Source organism: Cebus imitator, unplaced genomic scaffold (genome assembly GCF_001604975.1).
Source record: "Cebus imitator isolate Cc_AM_T3 unplaced genomic scaffold, Cebus_imitator-1.0 Scaffold50, whole genome shotgun sequence".
NCBI lineage: Eukaryota > Metazoa > Chordata > Mammalia > Primates > Cebidae > Cebus > Cebus imitator.
Window position 1 is genome coordinate 8,050,307 of NW_016107365.1, and position 19,315 is coordinate 8,069,621.

At 45.7% G+C, this 19,315-nt stretch overlaps 1 protein-coding gene across 2 annotated transcripts in view; it reads right to left on the reverse strand.

Moving 5' to 3' along the window:
* LHFPL2 (LHFPL tetraspan subfamily member 2) overlaps positions 1-19,315 on the reverse strand; it is a 154,086-nt gene that overhangs the window by 5,119 nt on the left and 129,652 nt on the right. For both annotated transcript variants that reach the window (XM_017527709.2, XM_037738192.1), the window contains exon 3: positions 16,065-16,679. In XM_017527709.2, coding sequence (XP_017383198.1) covers positions 16,065-16,497 — 433 coding nt within the window. In that variant the 5' untranslated portion in view covers positions 16,498-16,679. The remainder of the gene's footprint in view (positions 1-16,064; positions 16,680-19,315) is intronic.

Here is a 19,315-nt window from a genome sequence, read left to right on the forward strand (position 1 = left end):
TGTAAAATGGACTAATCCATCACTCATAGGTACCTGTGAATTGTGAAGTCTGTTCTACCACTGTAACAACAAAACTGGAAACAAGACGAGCAGCCTGACCACAGGCCGATGCCCTCAGCAGGCCCCTGCCACATGTAAGCAGATCAGCTTATTGTTAAGGGCACATTTTGAGAAGTGTAGTAATTTGGGGAGAGAGGAGACCCCCCACGCTACACTTGAGTACTCTTGAAAAAATATTCTCCATCTGAACAGGTTTGCTCAGCTGAGATCTAAAATGATTCAACCAATTCTTAAGTATTTCTAAGGCCTATGATAAACTCCAGTTAATCTGTCTGCATCCCATTTTGTTCCCTATGAAGCCTCCCCCCAGGTATGATGGGGACCTTAATAGTTTTCTCCCTTCAGGTCCTAAGGTGCTGCTCTGGTGCACCCTCCCTGGGCCTTCTGTACAATGCCCCACCCCCCCAAACCCCAGCCCAGCATGCAAAGGGGCTTTCAGGTGTGCTGGAGCCTCTGCCCAAAAGCTCTTAAGTGTAGGCCCAGGATGGGGCAGTATTAGCTCTCTTCCCTGGAAAAGACCGAAGTGTTCATATTTGTGGTTCCAGTTCAACATTAACTGCACATTTCATTTGTATTATATGTGGCTTAAATGTAAAATGAATGTATTTTAATATATTAGGGACAGAAGACAAAGCATGGAGTTTGCTGTCAAACTCCACTGGCTCTGCCGCCTTGTGCCAGGCTCTGGATGGTTGCAGGGCACAAGAAATATCTTAATTTGGCTGTCTTGGGGTCTTTGGGGAAGCAGGCAGGTTTTACATCATTTAATACAGTCCTTATTTTGATGATAGTATCAGACTCTTTGCCACAGTGTGCTGAGCCCAGCTAGGAGCATTCATCGCCCTGACGCGCTCCCTTTTGTAACGGCTCAGGTGTGACTGCTCAGGGGCTTCAGGCCATCTTCAAATCTTGTGGCTGCTCACTGCTCAGTTTGTGAATAAGGACAGCAGGGAGACTCTTGCTAAAATCACATAAGGGTGCCATGCTTGTGAGCCTGTGGAAAGCCTCAGCTTGAATATTTCTAAGCCCACAGGAAAGCCCATGAGGGAGAGTAATAAAAAGCAAGTGAGGTGTATCTGCCTCGTGGGTGTGAAGTGCGCCAAACCACAGGCTGCGACCTGGGCAGCCAGCCCTGACAAGCAGGAGCACACCTTGGCCTGGGGCTCCGTGGGGCAGTGGAGGAAGTTGTCACTGTCCACTCTGCCCTGACTGGCAGCCTCTGCTCCCAGCATCCATCACGGCTGTCTAGCATTGCTAATGCCGTGGAGCCGGGTTTGAATCCAGGCTCTGCCCTCTGTGAGCTGAGGGACTGAAGTAATGATCCCTCACCTGTAAAATGAACTAATGTCTAAGAGAAGATAGTGGGCCTTCAAGTAAGCAAAAATAAATTTTTGTAAAAAAATCACATTTGTCATTTCTTTGGGTATGTAGATAGATAAAGCCTCTTCTACCAAAGGAATCCCAGCAAGGTCAGTGACTCAGGTATCCCTCTGTGGTGACTGCCACATGTAGTCCTCCTCTCATGACGTCCACAGTGGGAAGCAAAGCTGCCTGTCTGAACCCGGCCGGGCCCTGGGTCTCCACTGCTGTCAGGGGAAGAGCAGCTTCTGAGCAGTCTGGGCAGGAGTTCCTGGGCCCTGACAAGCATCCCTAAGGCACAGACTTCATCCTAGCCATCACAAGAAACTGTCAGTAGTTGATAATGTTTACCTGCAAGAATTGTCATTTCACACGACTTGACCTAATATTTTCCTTACTTTGATGATTAACCATCTCCATCCTAGACTTTATGCTCATGAGGGCAGGGATTTCTGTGTATTTGGTTTACTGCTCTAATGCCAGTGCTCAGAATAATGCCGGGCACACAGTAGGCCCTTAAGAAAAATTTACTGACTCAGTGCAACTTCCTTTGTAATAAAATATTTCTAAACCACAGTGCCCATGGAGGAAATCGTTAAAATAACTAACTGACAGATACCAATCAATAAAAATGAAATGTGTCCGCAAGAAAGAAAATGGAGGTTCTCGGGTGGTTGATGTATCCTGTTCTAGGCCTGAGAGCCCCAGGGTTTAAAGTACACTTGTGCCCTAAATTCCAAATGGGCTTGATGATACTGCTCATAAAACAATTAAAATCAGTAACTTCTTCAATGGGCCTCTCAGACAAAGGCAAGAGAATACAGTAACAGATACCAAGTTTGCTGGAAACTTGGCATGGCTTTTCTGGTACTCAATTTAAAGTACACTCGGGGACTATCAACTTGGTTAGAGGTTATATCCAGAGGCCAAATGGAAGGTAAAAGATGCTTTGGACTGGCTTTCACATGACAGCTGCGCCAGAAAATGGTCCACTCTCCCTCTGCAGCTATTAAAAAAGCAGTTCCTGAAGTGAGGCCAGCCTCTGGTAGTCTCTGGGGCCCTGCCATCACCTTGCCTCACTGCATTGTTGTTTTGGGGGTGTGTGTGTGTGTGTTGTGGAGGGTAATGGAAAAAGGAAGGGACTAGGGCTGTGGGCATTTGCTTTCTTCTGCCTGGCATCTCTACCTGATTCATGACTGGGTCGCAGCAAACATAGCAGTGAGGAAGAAGAAATGCAGGGAGAATAACACTGGCCAGAACCAAAGACAACACAGCCACCATGGAAAGAAGCCATAAGTCACCTGCAGGGTTGGTAACCTCTGCCATGGCTTGACCTGACAGAATGATGCCCTAGAAGGTAACAATTTTCATAACCTTAGAAGACATCCTCATCCCCGTGTTCTAACAGCCTCATTGTACCAAGGGGGTTAGAAGACATGAGCATCTCTGGCAGTGGGGTCACATGATTCAACCTTTTCTGTGGAATAAAATAACATAAATTTGACTGTGAGCTCTGTGAGGGCAGTGGCTACATTTTATCCCTGTGTTCCCTGTGCAAATGAAGGAAACGCCAGGAAAAAAGTCAGCCTTGCTTTTCTAGCAACGTTCTGCACTGACTGTGATCAGAACAGTCACAAATTTATGTCTTAGGTAAATTTTAAAATATTGCCCTGCAATCAAATAATGGGATATCAAATACTTTTAATCAAATCCCTTAGGTGGGAAGAAAAGCATTTCCATAGTCCTGCCAGTCCCCTAGTTTGTGGAAGGCTAGATGTTGCTGAATACAGTATTTCACTTCGTCTGAAGTTGCCCACGTCTGTCTTTCACAGGATGGGGTGCTAGGAATGGAGAAGCCAACTCTGAACCACAGCTTTTCAGTTTGTGAAGACGTGGGACAAGGCTCCATGGTGATTTCCCAGCCTTTACCTCACCTGGCTACCGCCTCCACATCCGTCACGGTTCCTACCCTCCTTCACTACCTGCTGGCCAATGGACAGGACTCAAGCCTTCTTGTCTTTGTGGGTCACCGACCATTTGTACAGAAAAAGGCCATTTTTTCATGCTTGAAAAGTACGAACCACAGGCTGGCTCCTGTTCTACAGAATAAATGTCTGAAGAGGTGAGTCTTTAGACACCACACTCACCTCCCCTTCACAGAGGCTTCCAGATTAAACATTCAAGACTGACTAGACCTCAGCTCGCAAAGGAAATTCTAAGAACAGAAACAAAAGAAGGTCACCTGTTACTGCTACCAGCAATCTGTGGAGAAGCCACCAGTGAGAGAGCCAACACTCAGCACCTTTACTAAGTCCAAATCAAGCAGCTCATTCCACAGCTATGAAATATCTGAACATTTCTGGAGAGAGTTCACAGCAGACAAGTGACGACAGACATAAAGTACCTTCTGATTGACGTGGGCTCTGCTCAGGGAGTTCCCAAGCGTGTTCACAGAGTGCATGCCATGTGCTTGCCTTCACACTCCATTTATGGGTGGCCATGGCCGGGTTAGAGGAGTGGGATGCTATAGGTTTCAGATGCTGGTGATAGTCAACAATGTGGTCACTACACACATCATTCCTCGAACAGCAGCCTGCTATTCACGCTGACCCCTTGGACGCCCATGCATCTGGTCATATTCTCCCTTGTTCCAACGCAAATGCTGCCTCCACGGGAAATGTATGTTACCACTTCCTGCCACAGGGTTATTCTCATTGTATTCCCACCACCTACAGACATCCCTCTTGAGCTCTTCTTTCTGGCTTTTTAAATTTGATTCAATAGCTGTTTACTGAGTGCATTACTCTCAGCCCTGAGGATACAACAGCACCCTAGGGGGACTCGGCCCCTTGAAGCAGAAAAGCTTTGGTATCTCCCATACCCAGCACAATTCCTGATACTTTTTAGGTACCTGGTTATAGGTTAATTAGAATTGACACTAATTCTAATGAGACATCACAACTTTGCCTTAACATTCATTGATAAACCTGCTAGGTGTGTCAAGAGTTCAGATTCTGTCTTTGAAACAGCCAGCCATTGTTACTATGGAAACATGTGTGGACCAAACCACAGGCCTGGTCTTTTGCATAACTGCCTGCACCGAAAACCTTCCTGGCTATAGAAAACAGCTGGTTGTTAGGAAATCATGTAGGAAAAAGTAGTCAGTTGATTAAATGTAATACACTTTCAGGTATCTAGAGACCAGCCTGAGTCTAGCCGCAGAACTCTGAAATCATTTCCAGCTTGGCCTGGCTGCAGTAAGGACAGCCGCCAAGACAGGCCATGGCTGACCTGCGAAAGCCAGCCAGGCGCTGGCCGGGAGGGGAACAGCATGCGGGAGAAGGGTGGGAAAGGACAGGTGAGAGAAGACCAAGGTTGCGCGGCGGAATGAGGTGAGCCACGGCCACTTGTGAAAGAGGCAGGGTGGTACCTAGAAGCAGCGTGAGCCTGGAGGGTGGAAACCACCACTGCGAAGGTACCAGCACTGTGGGCAGAGGAGGCAGAACTGTTCTGCAGCCCAGGAAAACACCCACTCCTCTCAGCAGCATCGCAAATCAACCGCTGGGATGGAGGTGTGTTTTTCTGTTTCCAGTAGAGGAATAACGTGTTTAGAAGTCATGCCATCTTATCTGTGTGCTTCCCACTCTTTTCCATCTAAGTCATCTTCTAAGCTGAGAGCCGGAAGTCATTCTGGCAGCCCCTAATAGTTACTTGTAGGCCACCAAACTGTTGTTAGGTGGAGACATTTTCTCTTTTATGACATCCCAAGGCAAACTGTCACATTCTGAAGACTGTGCTTTGAGGAGGGCACACATATCAGGCCACATCCAGTTTCCTAGCCACTGAATTTGCCATTAAGATATTCTCTTCCCAAAGACCACGGCGTGAACCTGCAGACTTCTCACGTGCAGGCACTCCGGGGACACTCCGCAGTACTGATCCTAAGTCACCAAGACGAGAGACACTCTACACTTCAGAAAAGAGACATACACGATACAATTTAGAGTGAATTTCAGGGTAAAAATAATAAAAAGTAAGTGGATAATGATCTATCTGGAAAACTATCCAGTAAAAATCAGAAGTCTTACTGTGATATAGATGCACTTGTCCCATTATAAAAAACAGCACTGTTCTAAGACTGGCTGGAGGCCCGAGCTGCAATTCCACTGGAAACGTGCTGACAGTGGTAAGGAGTGTTTCTGTTCCTCAGTTTCTCTCTCTCCAGCCCCATCCCCATCTACAACCAGTGCCTCTTACGCAGTCGTCTACACTTCGGCAGTGTGGACCAGCTTCACATGCCATTTCTGATGCCCATTTCCTAAACATCACTTCTTTGGAAGAACCTTCTGGAAAGGTCTTCTACAGTAAAAATGATAGATTCCAAGTAAAGATGCAATGGAGGTGAAACTATAAACACCCTCTCCCAATTTCATAATATACATTCACAATGGCTACTTTAACTTTAGTTGGAAGTTTGTAGAGGTGATTAGAACCTTTTAATAATCATGAAGATCAGTTATACTAACAATGGCAGTAATTCATCTTTGTTGAGCACTCTGTGATAGGCATTGGTTACACACTTTAAATATAACTCACATAGTCCTGAGAGCAATCCTATGAGGTTGATACTATTAGTATCACTTGACAGATAAGGAAACTGAGGCACAGAGGGGCTAAGTAGGGTTATACAATAATGGTAGGACAGGGACTCAAATTAGAGAATTTGGCTCCAGAGTCCACTTCCTAAGCCTTCGTGCTAGACTGCTGTTTTACTGCAGAATGGAGACTAACTTGCAAGACCAAAGCATTTGTCCTGCTGAAGAGGGGAGACTGATATACACTCAAAAGCTGGCTTAGTTATATCTACGAGGATTACAGAGCAGGTGATAAGGAACCCTTATCAAGTGAGAAACCCACAGGAGTGCTGTGAGGGGTTATGCAGAGGGGAAGACTACACCAAAATAAACCGTTGCCTATTGTCAAGCAGGTCAACTTGCTAATCCTACAGCAAAACAACAGCAAGATGAAGAAATTCCATCTCCACTCTCTCTTCCATTTGATTTGATGCCACTTTGGAATGGCTGCCCTTGGCCCAAGCAATTTCCAGAAAGAAGTCTAGTGAACAGGTCAGAACAATGGAAGGCTCACCATGTGTGAACCTTGTGCAGAATGTGGAACACCTGTGTGAGCAGAAAACTGCGAACAAAGCAGCAAACCCACTGGACCAGAAAGGGAAAAAAAAAAGACGTAAACAAATATAATCAACGGACAGCTTAGTTTTTGCTGAGATCCTATATGCTTGGGAACTATTTTAAAATTACAGATCCACCCAGAACAATGATGCCAGCCACAAAATGATCCACAAAGAAAACACATGCAAGAAAGCCATCTGTAGCCAATTAGACAAAATCAGGTAATGAGCATCTCAGTCCCAAATCCCTCCTGCAATAGGTCAGGCCACTGTTCAGCCATATCACACCTTCTCCAAGTAGCCTTTCTCAATTCACAGAACAGAGCTGATGATCTTTGTCTTTCCTGACTGCCTTCTGTCCCTGAATCCTTGTACCACTCTCTGTAATTCAGTGGGTGTTAAACGCAGGTCAGTGACAGATCTGCTTATTCCTGTGTCTACGTGCAGGGGAAGCTGCTCTTAATCTCGGGCATCTGGCTCTGGTGAAATCTTGCTTATAAAAACTGTAAACAACAGGGGGTGGGAGGAGGGAGGTAGGATCTCTTCCTCCCACCCAAGAAGAGTTCCAATTCTGTGCTCTACAAGCCCAAATGAAATTAGCAAAGGTATTCAAGCCTGCTTGTCTTCCTCAAAAGCTGGATGGGCCACCATTTTCAGTTAGCCATTCAGAGTCTAGGGCACTTAAACAGTATTTATAAATAAAAGAAATATAACAAAGTATGAGTTATAACACGAATCAAGAACTTCCGCCCAAGAATTACCCCTTTTAGTTAATCTGTATCTTTGCCCATTAAGGTTTTTCAATGATAACTTTTTCAAAGCCCAAGCAGAATTTGGTTTCAGTGATAACCAGTTCTGAAGTGATTCTTCAGATAATGGCTCATCAGTTACTTATGCCATAACTGTCTAGGAGGGCTGGGTCTAGGTCAGAATTGAGACTTAATGCCATTCGTTACATCCAAACAGCTGTAAATTTACAGCTGAGGCTAGCAGAGACTAATGAGCGGCTCCACAGATACGTGTCTCTACCAGTGAACACACAATTACTGAGCATCTACTGCGTACGTGGTGGGCTCCATTCTAAACACTGGAGATATAACTGAAAAGCCTCATCACCTCCTGTGGGGTTTCCTTATATTCTATAATGGTGGTTCCCACAGTTTCTGGACTTTATAGTCTAGAAAAATTGTTGAGAGGTCAACATTTTTTATTTTGCTGGTAAGGACACTGAGGATACCCTTTAATATCTCCTGTCACCATTTCATAAAAGAAAGAATATTTCAATACAAGAAGGGTGAAGGATGTAACCTGAAAATAAAGAACAGTTCTTTGAAGTGAATACATTCGGCTTGATGAAATCTTACTACACTTACTCAACTTCCTTGATTTTGCCGTGAACTGGGAGATACCTTAGCACAGAGTAGATCAGCACGGGTTCAAAGGAAGCAACTTGTGACTGAGGACCCTTCTGCGGGGTAAGAGGTGATAAGTGCAGAGGGTCCCTGTGTTCAGATGCGGACGCCTTTCTAAGAGCCTATTTACTGAGCAAGTATCAAGATGCAGGGTAAGGAGGCTCTGCATCTCTTTAGAGTCTAGGTCCAAACTTGGTTTTGTTGCATCTCATTTTATGTTTTAAGAGATGAGGTCTTACTATGTTGTCCAGGCTAGCATGCAGTGACTATTCACAGGCGTGATCACATTGCACTACAGTCCTAAACTAAGTGATCCTCCTGCCCGAGTAGCTGGGACCACAGGCATGAGCCTGTGTGGCTTACTCCATCTCATTCTAAAGTTTCAAGAGTTTGTGGACAAGCTAAACCAGGCTTAACCGCGACATTTAGTAACACATTTAGCTCCAGGGGCCAGATCAGGAGCTAGAAGTCAAAGGGTTTACTGGCAATAAAAGGGTCTTTGTGAATGACTACAGCATCTTTAAGAGCAGATTATATCTGCATGCCATTTTAGCACATGATCACTAATATTAGAAGTTTTTAATCAGTAAGCGTTTCAGAGACAAGCAAGAGAAAAAGGGAAGGAACTGGTTATTTTCAAGTGCCAATTTAAAAAAAAAAAAAAGAAGCTTGCATTAATGCTTTTGCTGTTTCTCCAGAGAAATCTAGTAGGATATCAATTTGCTACTAAAAATACTCCCATGATATTATAATTGGCAAGAAGAATACTCTCCAGGGTGGAGAGAAGATGACAGAGGAACATAAAAAGAATTCTTTAGAAGACAATCAGATCATAGTTGTCATAAAAAGATCTTACAACCAATGTCCGCAAAGGAGGTTTCTGTTATAATTACTCAAAATTAATAGCCATCAATTAATTGTCTGATGCCCTTAGCATATGTGGAGAAAAAAAAATCTATAAGAAAGATGCAGTTTCTCCATTGTTGAAGCCTCCCTCTTTCTCAGCAATAATTCCTGTTTAAAAGGAAATTACTTCCACTGGCAGTTTTTAAAGCCTTAACTCTAGAATCGTTGAAATACATCTCAACAAACTAATCTAGCCAGATGATTCCTTCCCGTCAGTTAGTGATGAAGCCTTACTTCACATTCAGGGTGAAAAGCTGTTTGTTAAGCGGCTTTTATGCAGCTGGAAGAACTTTACGAAATATGTTCTCCATAAGTTATTCATTGGACAGGCAGGATTACGAAAGAGCTCCTGCTTGACTTTAATCAAAATACACTGATAATTCAAAGTTACCAAGATAAATAAAATGCAAAATGTAATGTGTAATAGAGTAAAAGGCACTTTAAAAAAAAACGTAGTTACTAAGCTATGGAATTTCTAGGGCAAGTAAATTTCTTGTCTGCTGAGGTCTTTGGGTACAGAAAATGTTAAATAATCCCTACTACAACAAACCAGGTGATATCATTTCAACACTAGGTCCCTGAGCTTGGCCTCTGTCACTCAGAACACACAGCCACTCTGCATTTTTATTTGAAATTACTTAGTTGTCAACACATATTTGTACTGATTCTCAAAGCATTTTAATACTGGCTGTGTTTTCTCCGTATGCATATTTTTAGATTTAATCTGTACTGATGGCTATCTTTAGAGGAAAAAACATGCTGGCCATGTAATAAAGCTACTGGGAAGACCATCTACAATAAAGGAGCTCATAAATGTGGCTGATTGTGCTGTAGCTCAGTTCTTCACAGCAGATGGAGATGATTTTGGAAGTGGCTTTACAGCTTAAAAGAGCACCACCTTTGCATTAGGACCCAAAAACAGACTGCCCAAATTGCTCATGTAAATATTCAGAGCCATGCTTAAATGATTATATGTTAATGTAACTTGAACATAGATCATCCATGGCTCTGTGGTAATTTTATGTCTACAATTAAGTAGCTGCCTTGGAAAACACCTTCACATGTTATTTGCATATCAGTTGCTATATCAGAATTTTAAGAGAATTTACAATTTTCTTCCAGACTTTCCAACTCATTCTTTAAAAACAGGTCCCTATCTCTAGATTGACTAAATTAATACCTGCTTGGTCCACTTGCTTTTCAGCAGTCTTTTTTAAATTTAATGATATGGTTGAATTCTTCATTCCCTTTATATATTACTGTTGTTATTTTTTTGCTTCTCTACGGTGCAGTTTATGAAATGATGACTCTCTAGTGCAGACCTGCGTCTACAGGTGTCTGCACATAGTAGGCATCCAATAAAAGTGCCCGGGACTGAAATTTAATTCTGATCTGCCTTCTCATAACGTGTGGATTTTTTTTACTTTTTACCAAGCGACTCCTAAAGGCTGATGAATTAGGAAATGTGTCATATCAGTGGTATTCTTAAACTGATTCAGACACAGAACTGTTGGGCCTGCCTTCTGGTGGAGACATCATCTGTTTGGAGAGCCAGAAACCACGAGCCTCCCTTTGGCAGCCAGAAGTCTCCAGGGCCTTGTGCTTACTGGGATGGAAAGGAAGGGATGCTCCCTCATCCCTCCCCATGCCTCTTTGAGGGTATTCTGAAGGTGGGCAACCAAGGTCACACCACCTCAGAGAAAGCCCAGTGACTTTTTCAAGAGTAGGATTCTGAGGCAGGGCTCTGTGAGCCAGGCATCTCCTTCCCTCTCCCCATGCTTTCCAAACCGCTGTTCTGATTTCTCTCCTCTCAGTGGCTGACCTGGTCTTTTGGGCCTGGGAGTGAATGAGTAGGGCATGAGAACAGTCACTGGGTTGGGCTATGGTCACAACCTTGATACATAAGGTGATTTTTTACCTTGTGTAAAAAGCAGTAAGAATACCAAGTCCCAGAGCGCGATCAGCTGCATTTCCTATGCCCGCTCATACTTCCACGCATCAGATTTATGACAAAAGCAATTCTATAAGCAGCAAAGGCAAATCCCCACCTGTCTTCTTTCTCAGCTTCTCCTTTGATTGCTTTTTCTTTTTTCATGTTGTCCCTTCACCCTCAATCATTGCTCACTTCCAAAAAGGCTGAGTCTGCACATACCAGGCCCTCAGCCACCACTGCCAATGCCATTCCCACGACCACACCCTCCACCGCAGCCCTGCAGAGCAGGGTTCAGCCCCAGGGCAATCTATCTGGTCAGACTGGTGGGGCACGTTGCTAAGGCCGTCCCGCTGGACTCAGACTCATGCAGACAGAGGGCGGGAGGGAGAAGAGAGTGTGAGAGCCAGCCCGGCATAAAGGGAAGCCTGGAAGATAGCAGGCAGCTGGCCGGTGGCTCATGATCATGGTGGTCCCTGTGGAATAGGCCCAGCCAGCACAAGTGAGCCAAATCCTGAGCTCAGTCTAATGGCTTTGGTCCCAAACCTGAGTCACTGGGGATTCCATGGACTTCTAAGAGAGCCCTAAACGCATTTCCACAAACAAATTGCTTGATGTTGTCATGGAAAACCTGGATCTTTGCATTCTACAGTTTTCACGATGGATTACATCCAGGTCACAGCCTAAGGAAGACAGCTGGCACAAAGCCGACCCTGCTGGCTGATCACCCGGCTTTTGTAACGAATCCCAGGGGGATATGAACCAATGTGCATTGCTGGCTCTGCCAGGTCCCTGGACAAGTTCTCACCTCATGAAGAGCAATCAGCCTGCGAGTTACTCCGCAGGAGAATCTGGGAAGCCACCTGTAATCAACATTCAGCTGGAGAAGCTGCCCCCAGAAGGCGAAGGAATGGAAAATGTGTGTTTCAGGAAGAAGGGGAGTGGGAGGAAGGAGCTCTTTGTTTTCAATTTGACTGGTCTCTCCTGCTTTTTAAAAAAACTATCTGAGGACACCCCTGGTGACACCAAAGCCACGGCAGTCCTGCTGTGTACCCTGTAGCTCCAACACAGGCAGGCTCTTAAGGGACAGGGAAGGACCCTATGCACTGTATGTGTGTTTGATTTGAACAGAATAAGGTCAATTCTAAAAGCTACAAGATATCGCTGTTCCCTTAGAATGTGACAAATCCTGGAAACAAAAAAATATACCAAAACTTGCCGAGCAAGCAGAAATACTATAATGATTATATAGCTACCACTTATTATTTAAGCACTATGCTTAAGCCTTTCTCATATATTACCTAATCTAATCCTCAAGACAGTCCTGAGGTCTATACTATTGTTATATCCATTTTATAAGTGAGAAAACTACCGCTCAGAAAAGTGAGGCAAATTAGTCAGTGTCTCACAGGCACATTCAGGTGAGGTTTGAGCCCTAATTACTGAGTGCTGAACACCAAGGGCATGTGCACAAGTATTTAGAAAGCATCAGCCGCGTGTCCACCATTAGGCGAGGCCCTGAAGGCAGATGCTGCTATCTGGATTCACTTAACAGGCAATAATTATATTTCATTACTGTTTAAGTTAGCCCCGAGTTTGGGATTTCCACTGAAGTAGCAGATTCTTTCACACCCAATTTCTAAAATCAGAATATCAAGATTTTGATGATTTATGCTGTGTTTTTTTTATAGACAGTGAAGGCCACACAAGCCTGCGGCCTATTTGTATCTTAAAATTAGGTGCACCAAAAAAATATGCTTATGATAATTTTTCACCCAATCACATTTTTGCCAAAATGTAAGTTGTAAGAACAAACACAGTTTGAGTGTATTTCTGAAGAATCCTTGTGCTGCTCTGGCAATAGCCTCCTTTCTCACCATTTGCTTCAGCGTTGAAGAGATCCAGGGCTGAGGGAGAGGGGGAATGGGGAGAGAAAACACCGATGCTCACAGCTGTAGCAAGTCCTTGCCAAGGCTGGGGCTGATCAGAGGCTATCACAGATTGACCAACGGGAGAAAGCAAGCCAGCCCCTTCACAGGCCAGTGTGGCAACGTCCTCAGCCACAGATTCAAGAACCACAGCCACCCCTGACATTGGCTTGGAGTGCACGATGAGACCTCCAATAAGGGAGAGTGTGCCCACTGAATATCCCTTGCAGGTGTGACCCCCAAACATGAGAAAGATAGCTCAGCTCAGTCCCTCTTTTTCATGATTTCTCCTCTGAGGGGTGGTGCTAGGCTGGAAAGAGAAAGGAAACCAGTTCTGTCCTGTATTCGGCACTTAGCCTTAGATGAGAGGCTCCTAGACAGTATCCAAACTATGCAGGCATCTCTGCCTCCTGCCAATTAAAAATTTTGAGTAATTTCAGAATTTTTGAGATGCTGCATAAGTAACAGGGGTAGAGAGGAAGTTAAAGTTTCTAGACTGTGGAAAGAGGCAGAAGACCAGCACCCGCCCTCAGGAGTGCTCCTACTTCTTTCTCCTCAACCTTCCTAGAGGCCTTGTGCAGAGAGAAAAGTCAGGAAAAACTCACTGGAGGCCGGGCGTGGTGGCTCACGCCTGTAATCCCAGCACTTTTAGGAGGCCGAGGTGGGTGGATCACCTGAGGTCAGGAATTTGAGACCAGCCTGACCAACATGGTGAAACCCTGTCAATACTAAAAATACAAAAATTAGCCAGGCATGGTGGTGGATGCCTGTAATCCCAGGTACCTGGGAGGTGAGGCAGGAGAATTGCTTGAACCCAGGAGGTTGCAGTGAATCAAGATCACGCCACTGCACTCCAGCCTGGGCAACAGAGTGAGACTATGTCTCAAAAAAAAAAAAAAAAAAAAAAAAAAGAGGAAGAAAAGAAAAGAAAAAAAAATTCACTGGAGTGTTATAGTAATACCTCAGAGCCATAATAACCTTTACGCAAGAATGAACACCTTGTCATTAATGTGATGCACACCACAGTACCAAAATCTGTTGGACTAATCCACATTCAGAGATGGAATTCACTCAACTAACACCTTATTCTAAACTGCATGTAGTCTTGAAGGATACCTATGCTTTGCTTCTGAATTACTGCCAAAGACAGGTTTAGTGTTATGGACCAAGATGTCACTCCTTCCAGTAAAGGGCTGCTGGCTTGTTAGAAGGTAGTGAGATCACCATCACGTTTCTCAGGATAAAAAGCAGTCCTACATGACAAACCAGGAGTCTCATCTACATACTGCATATCGATAAAGCCACGAAATTAAGGATATGCAAATACAACAGAGCCAGGGAAAACTCAATAGAAATCCCTGTCTCTGGTCAACCAGGGCTCTTCAGCATTAGTAAGTTGTGTATGCTGGCTTCCCCTGCTACATGTTTGACTCTTTGAGAGCCTTCAGTAACACTTCTCTGCAAAAGTTTTAAGATAGACACCTGCATACACACACACCCCTGGGGCACTGTGTGTCCAAGGAGAATAAAACAGGGACATTTCTCTGACAAGAAAGGGACGGATCAGTCTCGAAGCTCGTCTTTATCATTTCTGGGTGGTGCCATGACGAGCTGAAGGGGAGAGACTTCTTCAGAAGTGAGTCAAAAGGGGACAATGAGCTTCACAGGATCAAACTCTAAGCCTAAAAAATCTAAAGGAAGGTCCTATTTTCTAATCTCCCTATTTTTCAGAAGGAGAACGCTGAGACCTGGGGTGGTACATTTATCTCTAGTGAAACCGCTGAGGAGCAATGCTGAAACACAGAATCCTGGTCTCCCAAATTCCATGAGTGCCTGGGTCACTTGTAGTATGGCTGGTCCTGGCAGATACAGAGATGAGGGTCCTGAGATTTGTCCCTTTGGGCCTGGTGTCTGGATGGCGTATTCCCCCATGAAAGCAAATCAGAACTAAGAGGCAAGCCCTCTGTCATTTCTCCTGGCCCATTACTTCCCACCCCCCACCTCCACCCCACACAGGGGCTCCCTAAGATTTGAAGAACAGTAAACTTTATCTTATCGGCCGTTTGGGAAAAAAACTGTCATTTGATCTGTTTATTTGGAAGCCAGCACTGCTGAGCTCAAGAGTTTGCTATGAGGCTGACTAAAATTAATTCATTTGGGGGCTGCTTCTTTACAACCCTGGACACATGGCTCAGTGCATGGCTTTACTCTGAAGAATCCTGGGCACACAGCTTTAGAATTTGCTGAGGGATGAATCACCTGTGCCCTTCATTCAGGGTTGTAGGTGGTTAACTCTCTTCTTAGAGTCTAGATCAGTATCTTGGTTAAAAAGTAAGCACTTGTTTCCTGAATATCAAGGCAAGAGTCTATTCCTCTACCTCCTTAGGGATGTCTTCAAACTCAGCCATCTTTGTATGTACATGAATCTCTGTCACCCAGAACAGGAACCTTGACGCCTAGACAGATTGCTACCTTGTTGGTTCAGGACCCACCTTACAAACCACGTGGGGAAGCCTGTGAAAGTGCTAGTGGCAGTGGACGTTTTCCCGAAGCTCACAGCCTTCTCCCTGGGACCACAGCAAAGCGCTCATACTGTCCTTTCCACCCATTTCTAACAAGCTCATTAGTGAGAAATTCCCAGGAAATGCAGCGTTAGTTTTCATTTTCTGATCTGAGTGCACAGAACTTTCTGTCTGCCAGGCTCCAGGAGACGGACAATTTAAACCAGAACATCACTAAACACAGAGCAGCTGATACTAATTCCTCCCCAGCCCGAGTCTTCCCCACCCAGGCTGAAATCATCTGGAGGCTGGAGCTGAGAGTGGATGGGGTAAGCAGGCTTGCTGCTGCTTAATGAGCGTCCCCGCTTACATTCTTAGCATGGAGTGCTTGCTGCAGGTGGGACTCACGCTCACCGTAATTCCTCAGGGAATTGCACTGAAGTGGCGAGCATGCTTTAAATTTAATGGGAAAAACAAAAGGCAGGAGTAGTTACTCAAACTAAAACCAACAACTTAGACCCTGAGAAAATAAGCAATGAGGAAGACCATGTGAAACCAGAGAGCAAGCCTGCGTCTTCCTGCGGGGTAAGACGGGAAAGAGACCCATGTGGATAGCACACAAACGTCGCCTACAACAGAAGGGGCAAAGGAAACCTGACTAGACAGAAAACGGTCATCTCCAAAGCTGACAAGAAGCACATGACCAGTGCCACAGTGCGCGGCCCCGGCAGCTCTCCATCCCTCCACCCCAGCCAGCCCGGGCTCCTGCCCTCTTACCTGCAATTCCTTGCAACAGCCCACAGACGTTGAAGATGCTTTTCTTCATGATGCTCTGCACACACATGGTGAAGACGGACACCAAGGCCACCATGCAGAGAATGAAGATTCCCACCGCCAGGAAAATCGCCGTGGCCTGCCAGAAGCCGCTGGCGATCTCGCCGAAGCTCTCAGCGTAGGGCCCGCACAGCGTGTCCCGCTGGAAGTGCTGCACCCCTGGGTTCCGGATGCAGCGGGCGTAGATGCCCAAGGTGGGGTGGTAGGGCTCGGGGGAGCCCCCGCCCGGGCCCGCCGGCTCCACGCCACCGCCGCGGCTCCTCGCTTTCCCGATCAGCCAGTCTGCGCTCATGAAGGCAATGAGCTCGGCAAAAGCCACCACAATACTCAGCAAGGTCCAGAGCATCGAGCGACAGGTGACAATGACATGACACATATTGATGTTCCAGGCGAAGAAAGAGTCAGGAGTCTACGGAGTTAATCAAAAGCAGAAAGTCGGCGGGGAAGGAGGCTGGGGCAGCCCGGGAAGGAAGTCGCAGCTGCAGTCATTCACTCCCGCCGGCCGCGCTCATGCTGGGGACAGCGCTCCCGGACCCAGAGCACCGCCTGAGGCCTCACCTAGGGGAGAAGGAGGCCGGTTAGCAGCGCCGCCAGGCCCCGCCCCGCCTCCCCGGCGCGCAGCGACACCCTCCAAGCCCGGCCCGTGCCCGCAGAACCCTGCCAGCAAGCCCGGCCCGGCCAGCATCCCAGGCAGTTGCAATTGCCCTGGCTGCGTTTCTTTGTTTCAAGTTCTCCCTGATCTCACCGCACTCAGAACTCTGGGTGGCAGTGAACCTTATCTCTAGGGAGCACGAGAGAAGAGGTGGCCAGGGCCAGGTCTGCTCCCAACCCAGGGGGCACTGTCCCGGTTGCGGCTGCACGCTTAGGACAGGGCTCCCGCTCCGTCATCTTTTACCGGAAAAAGTCAAACAGCACAGGGATCCAGAGAGAGGGAGGCAGGACTCCCAATGAGCTCTATTCTCTAGTAGTGGATTTTTTTTTTTTAAGTTTGCAAGACTTTTTGGCTGCTGTTTTGGTACGAGGTGAGCTAAGTTCCGAGAAACTTGCACCAAGAGCTTTTGCTGAACAGTAGAGAGTAGCAATACCCTACTTTTATTCCCTGGAAATTAAATTTCTAGCAGCGACATTAAGTGTGTTTGCTTCATAGGTAAAATAAGAAACAATCCCCATGAAAAAGAATAAACAAAACATTGCTCCCACACCTATATTTCATCCATTTTTCACAGGGTGATTTTTAGACAAAATAATTTACACTAATTAAAACTCAAAGAGGGGGCAAAAAAAAAAAAAAAAAAAAAAAAAAAAAAAAAAAAAAAAAAAAAAAAAAAAAAAAAAAAAAAAAAAAAAAACAACCCTTAAGAGTTCATGACTTACTTGGGGAAATTATTTTTAAAAGGCATTAATGACCATTAACTAAGCATCATTACAACTGAGTGGACTTGCTGACAACAGAACCTTGTCTATGAAGAATGCATCCCTTGAATTGTCCCAGTTCATCCCATGTGCCTCTGCCTAAGCTTCCATTCACCCCAGGTCTGGAACTCAACATGCCCATTGTTCCCAATTTCACAGAGGCCTCATTCTGTACCCAAGGATGAATGACTTCATTACCAGAAGACATTGCTCCAATGGCTCAAGCCTTCTTCAGAGAAGCCTGGACCCTGAAACGGGGGCCAGCAGTGCTTGTCTGCAGCCCCATTTCTGCCCCATTGCAAGGCCAGGAACAATCATGCAGCTCACATCTGGGCAAATGGCCCTGCTCTAAATGATTAGATCTCATTAACTGAGGTCAAGTCAACTCCATGAGAACTGCTAAGACTCCCCCATACCCACCCTGGCATGTTGGGAGGGGGGTGAGGCAGGCAGTTATCGAAGAGGAAGAGAAGCGGGGAAATGAGGAAGCCCAGTGTCAAAGCTTAAAACGCCCATTGCTATACCCTGCACCAGCTGTCTGCCTGCTGGCTGACTTCCTCCTAGTGAGCTAGTGACTCTACTCATCCCTTGAAACATGATGTATTTTAAAATCCTCCTATCACTGTAGCTGCTATACAAGATGGTATTCTGGGGACACTGCTAGTGCACTACTAGGCACAGATGCACTTGTCAGGGTGTGCATGTGTGTGTTTAACAGGGCTGTGCCAAGCACTGGGTACAGGAAGGGAGTTCATGGTTTCCAAAGCCAGCTCCAGCACTGGCCATGTGGACATCTGACTTCTCAGAGCGTCCTCATCTGAGCCGGTAAGGATAGCCCACCTCGCCAGATTGTTGGAAGGAATGAACAAGAACCTACTGAAGCACCCAGCACAGTGCCTGGCAGAGTAAGTACTTAACAAATATCAGCTCCCTGCCCTCAGAAGCTTTTCCTGTAACAAAGATGACACCATTCAGACAAGTGTTGATCCAGTGGAGATGCCCAGTAGATTACAGAAACCCAGACACTGCACAGAGAAAAAATTAAGCACAGGCTACTTAGAGATGGACGAGGTCACTCGTGTCTAAACTTACCAGGCAGAGTCATGGTCTTCCTGTTTCCCCACTACCTCATCCAGCTGCCAATCCAACTGGTGGAGATAAATTAGCATTCAGCCAGAAGGTATATCCTATTCCAACTCACTCATTCTCAGCTCCCCCCTCTACATAGTACCATACAGAAAGCCTTTTGAGAAAAAAGTTACTAATATTCAAGGGCTTTAGAGGAAATTGTTTATAATGAAAATGATCATTTTAAAAGAGAACAAGAAAATAAGCCACAAGGACTCCCAGGAGGCCCTGAGAGGCTACACGTGCCCACCAGCCTCACAAATCCTTTGAGCCCAGAGGTGGCAAGCCCAGCCTATTGAGAGCTATAAAGCCTTCCCATTTGATTAGAAAACCATGTTATTGTTATGCCCAGCCCATCTCTGTCCCATTCCTTTTCTCTGTTAAATGTAATTTTTCTTTTCTTTTTTTTTTTGAGATGGAGTCTTACTCTGTCTCCCAGGCTGGAGTGTGCTAGCATAATCTCGGCAACCTCCACCTCCCAGGTTCAAGCAATTCTCCTGCCTCAGCATCCGGAGCAGCTGGGATTACAGGAGCACACCACCATGACTGGCTACATTTTTGTTTTTTTTCATAGGGACAGGGTTTCCCCATGTTGGTCAGGCTGGTCTCAAACTCCTCACCTCAGGTGATCTATACGCCTTGGCCTCCCAAAG